This window comes from Mus pahari, chromosome 15 (assembly GCF_900095145.1).
Source record: "Mus pahari chromosome 15, PAHARI_EIJ_v1.1, whole genome shotgun sequence".
Classification (NCBI taxonomy): domain Eukaryota; kingdom Metazoa; phylum Chordata; class Mammalia; order Rodentia; family Muridae; genus Mus; species Mus pahari.
The window spans coordinates 32,497,099-32,505,370 of NC_034604.1; the positions used below are offsets into that span (position 1 = coordinate 32,497,099).

Genomic DNA, 8,272 nt, shown 5'->3' on the forward strand with positions numbered 1-8,272 from the left:
AATTCATGTTTGCAACTTAAACTGGTCATGGTCAGGTGCTTGGAAGAGAGCCCTGATTCAGCTCAGCAACTGTTTGGATTACAGTGACTGCACAGGATAGTGCTCTATCGAGCTAAGACCAAAGGGCGAGCTCCTTCCAGAGGAGGATAATAGAATCATGATCATCATGTATTTTACGTCAATATCCAGCAATCAGTAGATGCACATCACAAACTGGATAATATAAAGAACCAAGAAGAGAAAGCATAATTCTCTGACCTAGAAGATCTGTATGCTAAAATCACCTAACAACGTCAATAAAATATGATTAGCGGATGTGAAGTAAGGAACAATTAAGCAAATAAATAAAAAGATTATTTCACAAGAGAATGGAAATTTAATACTGAAAGTCAATTCCATAACAAATAATTTTGTGTATAAAACTATATAAATGGTACAACATTACAGAAATGAACAAATTCAGCATTACTATATGGGAAGCATGATTATAAGAGTTACCTAAAATAAATATGGAGGAAAAAGCTCAGAGTTTAAGAGCAGTGGATCTTAGATCAGTTGTCAGCACCTACTGCTTGTCAGGCTAACACAACTGCCTTTAACTCTACCTCTGATGGATCCAACACCCTCTTTAAGGACAGTCACACCCTCAAGACATACTCATGTACACACAAACACCAAAAGGAGATCAAGGGTATACAAATTGGAAAGCAAGAAGTCAAAGTATAACTATTTTCAGATGTGTGAAGTATGCATAAGCGACCCCCAAAACTTCACCAGAGAACTCCTACAGCTGATAAACAACTTCAGGAAAGTGGTGGGATATAAAACTAACTCAAGCAAATCAGTAGCCTTCCTTTATACAAATGATAAACAGGATGAGAAAGAAATTAGAGAAACAACACCCTTTACAATAGCCACAAATAGTATAGAATGTCTTGGTGTAACTCTTACCAAGCAAGTGAAAGATCTGTATGACAAGAACTTCAAATCCCTGAAGAGAGAAATCAAAAACCTCAGAAGATAAAAAGATCTCCCATGCTCATAGATTAGTATGATTAACAAAGTGAAGATGGCCATCTTATCAAAAGCAATCTACAGATTTAATTCAATCCCCATCAAAATTGCAGCACAATTCTTCACAAACATGGAAGGAGCAATTCTCAACTTCGTATGGAAAAATGAAATGTGCAGTATAAACAAAACGATTCTCGACAATAAAAGAACTTCTGGGAGAATCACTATCCCTGACTTCAAGCTGTACTACAGGTCAACAGTGAAAAAGATCGCATGGTATTGGTACAGAGACAAACAGATGCATCAATAGAATAGAATCAAAGACCCAGAAATAAACCCACACACCTATGGACACTTTATCACTTACAAAGAAGCCAAAAACACAGTGGAAAAAGAAAGCACTTCAATAAATGGTGCTGGTCTAACTGGAAGTCAGTTTGTAGAAGAATGAAAATAGATCCATACGTATCACCTTGCATAAAGCTCAAGTCCAAGTGAGTCAAGGACCTCAATAGAAAACCAGAGACACTGAATCTAATAAAAGCGAAAGTGGGAAAGAGCCTCAAACTCATTGGCACAAAATAAATAAAAACATATTTTTAAAACATAAAAAGGAGAGGCTGGGGAGATGGCTCACTGGTTAAGGTAACTTCCTGCTTTTCCAGAGAACCCAGGTTTAGGACACAACAAAACTATCTGTAACTCTTGTTTCAGAGGGGTTTATAGTTTTCTGCCTGCATGGGGACCTACAAAAGGAATTATTAAACAACAAAAATGAGCTATTAACCAACATAAAGCCATTAAAAACCTTAGATGCACATTTGTAAGTCATAGAAGCTAAGTTGAAAAAACCCAATACTGTAAAATTCTGATGACATTCTTAGAAAATGAAAAACTATGGGGGCAGAAAAATTAACAGTGAGTTCCAAAGATTCTAATGAGAATGGAGAGAGAAAGAAAGACTTATGGGTTAGGGTTGGGGAGAGACAGTGAAACTACACTATTCTAAAAATATGTGCATGTAGGATTAAATTTATCCATGCCCGTGGACTGTATAGGACCAAGGGGGAACCTGAATTTAAAATACAGACTCAGTGGTAAACAAGTAGTCTCATCAATTGAAACAAATAAACCAGTGTGATGGGGGTACCTATCATGAGGAAGGCTGCACAGGTATGGAGAGGGTATGTTAGAATGATCTGCATCTCCCATTCATTTTCTGTGATTTTTTAAAAATATTCATTAAAAGTAGACTTTAAACAGGAGAGTTTATTGTCAACAAAATCTGTGATGAATCTGGAGTAATGAAGACAACATTGTAGTACATGATCTTCAGAGAGAAGACTGGAACACAGGGCAACCCTGTAACCACCCTGATTTAGGACAGGGATAGCCCCTCAGGAGGGGTGCATCAACTTTGTAACGTGATGTATTGAAATTTGGAAACCAAACTCTCCAACTTAATTCATTCAAAACATATTTTAAGTTTATAATATGTCTGTGTCTGAAAAGGAAACTTTCAAAATATACACATATCTTTAACAACCCTGACTTGTAGAAACCTAAAAGTACTAAACAAAATTGAACAGTAACACCAGACCTAGCTAAACACAATTAAGATGGTTCATTGATCATAGCACAATATCATCAAAATTCAAGACATACAGTGGAAAATATTTGAACACATATATCTGAAAAATAAATTGTACCCAGAATGTACAAGACACTTCTTCAAACCAACAAGCAAAGAAACAGAAGCCCTACATCAGATATATGTATATATATATATATGAATGACATGAACAAGAATCTAGAAGACAGTAACCTGATGGCCAGTAAACATGAAAATGTACAAAATTTCATGAATGATAGAAAACTGCTAAATAAATTTACTCTGTTAAGTCACAATACAATCATTAGAGTTCTAAAAATTGAAATGACAAGACCAAGTGCTAACAGAGATGTGGAGCAACCGGAACTCTCCCTCTTCAATGGTCTTTGTACAACTACACATGAAGAATGCTTGTTCTTTGAAGAACTAAAGTAACCAAACCATAGCAGGCCAGGTTCTCTTGGAACTTGGCCTATTTTATCATTATCAAAGCAGAGCTAAATAACATTTAAAAATTCAACTAGTAACGTAATTATCGCTTTTCTCCTTTCTGAATGTATGGATGTTTCAAAGCAAATATTAAAAAGTGTAAAGATAATTTTCTTTATATTAATTATATTTACCTTCTCGAAAAAAAATCAAATTATAGACCTAAGAAAGATTCAGCATCTCAGGACTTTTACCAGGGACAAAAGAATGGCATCTTACTTGTTTTAATATTTATTTTTACACTCAAAACTTAATTCAGTAAAATCATATTGGAACTTTCAGTTGATAAACACGGAGCTTTCAATTCAGGCTGTGTGTGAAAACTAAAAGGATACTGAAACACAGCAAGTTCTAAATTTGAAAAGAAATGACAAAATAATGTGCAAAAGCAAATAAGGACACTTGGTGGCGCTGCAGGCTTAAGAGTGTCAAGAATGAGCTCTGCAGACGCCCAGGAAGCCATCTCATTAAGTCGAGAAGCAGAACGATGGCAGCTGCTTGAAGAAGAAGGTAATAACTTAGGGTTTATAGAAGAATCTAGGAAGAAGGCATCTTCCTAGTCGGATTTACTCCAATATCTTCGCGGACACTCAAGAGTGGACTGTAACCAACCAGAAGAGGCGGCACCCTCTGGACTGAATCTGCACAATGGAGACAGCGCTAGCAAAAATGCCAGGGCAAAGGCAAGTCTTTTTCCTTACTATATTGTTGCTGTTGTGGAAGTCTGGCTCTGAGGCAATTAGATATTCCATGCCAGAAGAAACGGAGAGTAGCTATTTGGTGGCAAATGTGGCAAAAGATCTGGGGCTCAGGGTTGGAGAACTGGCCAGTAGAGGAGCTCAAATCCATTACAAAGGAAACAAAGAGCTCTTGCAGCTGGATGCAGAGACTGGGAATTTGTCCTTAAAGGAAAAACTAGACCGGGAGGCACTGTGTGGGGCAACAGAACCCTGTGTGCTGCACTTCCAGATCATACTGGAAAACCCTGTGCAGTTCTTCCAAACTGAACTGAAACTCACTGATATAAATGACCACTCTCCGGAGTTCCCTGACAGGGAAATGCTTCTGAAAATCCCTGAGAACGCCCAGCCAGGGACAGTGTTTCCTCTGAAGGCAGCTCTGGACCCTGACATTGGGAGCAACACTGTTCAGAACTACACAGTCAGTCCCAACCTCCATTTCCACGTCATTACTCGCAGTCGCACAGATGGCAGAAAATACCCAGAGCTGGTGCTGGACAGAGCCCTGGACAGGGAGGAGCAGTCTGAGCTCACTCTAATCCTCACTGCTCTGGATGGGGGTGCTCCGCCCCGGTCAGGAACCACCACAGTTCACATTGAAGTTGTGGACATCAATGATAACGTCCCCCAGTTTATGCAGTCACTTTATGAGGTGCAGATTCTAGAAAATAGCCCCATTGGTGCCTTAGTTGTTACAGTCTCTGCCAGGGATTTAGATTCCAGGATATATGGTGATGTAGCCTACTCTCTGTTTCAAGGCGATGGAGTATCTCAACCATTTGTAATAGACAAAGTCACGGGAGAAATCCGTCTTAGCAAAGAGCTGGATTTTGAGGAAATTAGCCGTTATAACATAGAAATCGCAGCCACTGATGGGGGAGACCTTTCAGGAAAATGCACTGTGGTTATACAGGTGTTGGACGTGAATGACAACGCCCCAGAGTTGACGATCAGGAAGCTCACAGTCCCTGTCCCAGAAAATTCCGCCGAGACTGTAGTTGCTGTTTTTAGTGTTTTTGATTCTGATTCAGGGGACAACGGAAGGTTGGTGAGTTCTATCCAGAACAATATCCCATTTCTCCTGAAGGCCACGTTTGAGAATTATTACACTTTAGTGACCGAGGGGCCACTGGACAGAGAGAGAAGAGCTGAGTACAACATCACCATCACTGTCTCGGATCTGGGCACACCCAGGCTCACAACCCAGCACACCATAACAGTGCAGGTGTCTGACATCAATGATAACGCCCCTGCCTTCGCCCAAACCTCCTATACCCTGTTTGTGCAAGAGAACAACAGCCCTGCCCTACACATAGGCACCATCAGTGCCACAGACTCAGACTCAGGCTCCAATGCCCACATCACCTACTCGCTGCAGCTGCCCCAAGACCCACAGCTAGCCCTCGCCTCGCTAATCTCCATTAACCCCGACAACGGGCAGCTGTTCGTGCTCAGGGCACTGGACTATGAGTCCCTGCAGGGCTTTGACTTTCGCGTGGGTGCCACAGACCGAGGCTCTCCGGCACTCAGCAGCCATGCTCTGGTGCGCGTGGTGGTGCTGGATGGCAATGACAATGCACCCTTTGTGCTCTACCCACTGCAGAACACCTCTGCACCTTGCACAGAGCTGCTGCCCAGGGAGGCGGAGTCTGGCTACCTGGTCACCAAGGTGGTGGCTGTGGATCACGACTCTGGCCAGAATGCTTGGCTGTCGTTCCAGTTGCTCAAGGCCACGGAGCCCGGGCTGTTCAGCGTGTGGGCGCACAATGGCGAGGTTCGCACTACCAGGCTACTGAGCGAGCGTGATGTGCCCAAGCACAGGCTACTGCTGCTGGTCAAGGACAATGGCGAGCCTCAGCTCTCTGCCAGTGTCACACTTCAAGTGCTACTGGTGAATAGTTTTTCTCAGCCCTACCTTCCTCTGCCTGAGGTGGCACAGGACCCCATTCACGGGGATGAAGAGATGCTCACACTGTACCTGGTCATTGCCTTGGCTTCTGTGTCTTCGCTCTTTCTCTTGTCTGTCCTTATATTTGTGGGAATGAGGTTGTGTAAGAGGGCCAGGGAGGCTTCTCTGGGTGTTTGCTCTGTGCCTGAGGGTCACTTTCCTGGCCACCTAATGGATGTCAGCGGTATGGGGACTCTGTCTCAGAGCTACCAGTATGATGTGTGTCTATCAGAAGATTCTAGGACTGGTGAGTTCAAATTCCTCAACCCCATGATTCCCAATGTAATTATTCAGGACACTGGAAGAGAAGTGAAGGGAAATCCCCCCTGCAGGGATAGCTTTGTATTCAGCTAACTGTTGTATTTGTTTCAGTGAATTTGTTTTTGGCAAAGCTATTGCAATAAGGTTCTTCTAGGAAAGTGAATCATTTTCTAAGTACTGACACTGTAATCAAAGTTTCTAGGGCTAGGGTGTTTGCATCCTTTTCACTTTATGTTATGCTATTGATATTAAATGTAAGAACTCTTATATGCTAACTATACATTCTATTACTGAGCTTCTCTCACAGGTGAAGTCCCTTTACTCTGAGTATCTATGAACATATTTGTCTTCTGAACTATAAGCCATCATTGTATTAAGATATTTGAGTTGTGAACATTTATTATTATAAGAACCATATATGTTATAGGTTATCTGCATTATTTTGCTCACCACATATCTAGCACATTGGTTTATGAATTGTATTAAAATTTTTTTTTGGAGTATGAAAACAGGTGCTTTTAATAGTTATTTCAGGATAACAGGCAAACCCCAAGGATTATATGGAATATGCGATCAGTCTAAGCAGAGATAACACATCCCTGGATATATAATTACAGTATCAAATTGGTACAATGACATGAGATATGTGTATGTAGAATCACTTTTCCTATACAATCTCATTCAACAGGTGTATTAAAATTTTAAAGTCTCGTTTGTAAACATTAAAGAGGAAACATCATTTTTCATCCCTGTCACTAAATAAAGGTGTTAAGACTCTTAGAATATAATCAGTAGAAGACCATGCATATCTGACAGGCATTTCCCACTAACAAAAAGGTACAAGCAAACCAGCCTAGTCAAACCCTATTAAGTAATTGCTTGACACAATCTTGTTTTAAAAACTAATCTGAATAACGTAAGTAAGTTCCTCCAAAGAATCAAGACTTCAATTGTCTCATATTGTTGAACAATCACTTTTTGTTCATCCTTTTATTTTAGAAATAAAAGTGTAAATGTAAACTTTGTGGGTCTTGTGTTAATCTCAGTTGTCAACTTGAGATCTAGAACTTCTGGGCACACTTATGAAGCATCATCTTGCTTAGTTAACTTAGGCGGGAAGTCCAGCCATGGAAGACCATTATGGGTAGCACCATTCCCTGTGCTGGGATCCTTGATCTTATAAAGTGTTACTATGAACACAAGTGCTCATTGCTTTCTTCTTCTTGCCTAGAGATGCAGTGTTACCAGTTGCTTCAAGCTCCTGTATTGCACCCTACCTATCATGATGTAATTTTGAACTGAGAGCCAAAACAGATCTTTCCAAAATTTGCTTTTGTTGTGATATTTTATCCTTGAAGTAGGAAAAATAAGTGAGTCAACTGCATGGTTGCATGGCACTGGATAACATACCCAGGAACTGTACATTCTAAGCATGCTACTCAGTGTGGCCCTGTAGCCCTCTGGTTTACATCAATACACATGTTTCCTTTGGTTTCCCTGCAGTTTCTCTTCACCTTTCAAAAGACCCAAGGAATTTCTGGAAACTTCAATACTCTATTTGATTCTTCTTATTAGTTCTCAAAATTTTCACTTTATATTGTTTTGTAATATAGAATGCAAAAGCAATTTGATGTGATATTTAATTGCCTCCTGCTTTGTTATTTGGTGTAATATTGAAGTATTTTCAGTTAATTTAATTTTTCAATTGTGCTGACTGTTGTACACTACAAAAAATGATTGGTTCTTAATTGATTTGAACTATAATGAATGTAACAGAATCACAAATTACTTACATTTTATGACTTAAATAAGCTTATATGTGATTTCCAACTAGTTAAGGTTTTGTAGGTACAACTGCAAAAATAACTTTGTTAAAGTTTTTGCAGAATATGAACAATTGAAAAGCTTTGTTTATAATCTACCATCTACATTTATATCTGTTGCTTTTTAGTTGGTGTGCATTAATTGAACAAAGAAATGGATTTCATTCATGTACATAAACATTCAACATATTTAATCTTTATTTATTTTTAAATCTCAAGTGTCATTTCTCTGGAGTTTAAGTATTTGCAAACTTCCATGAATTAATGTTTCCCCCTAAGGATATAATGAAATTAAAAAAGAAAATTTCTGCCGGGCCTGGTGGTGCATGCCTTTAATCCCAGCACTCAGGAGGCAGAGGCAGGCGGGTTTCTGAGTTCGAGGCCA

The 8,272-nt window shown here is 39.8% G+C and overlaps 1 protein-coding gene across 1 annotated transcript; it reads left to right on the top strand.

The window, feature by feature from the left end:
- The first annotated feature begins 3,162 nt into the window (after window positions 1–3,162).
- LOC110333173 (protocadherin-3-like) lies at window positions 3,163–7,667 on the top strand. Its single transcript, XM_021214688.2, has one exon. The coding sequence runs from the start codon at window positions 3,764–3,766 to the stop codon at window positions 6,155–6,157; it is 2,394 nt and encodes a 797-aa protein (XP_021070347.1). The 5' UTR covers window positions 3,163–3,763; the 3' UTR covers window positions 6,158–7,667.
- The last annotated feature ends 605 nt before the right edge of the window (window positions 7,668–8,272 follow it).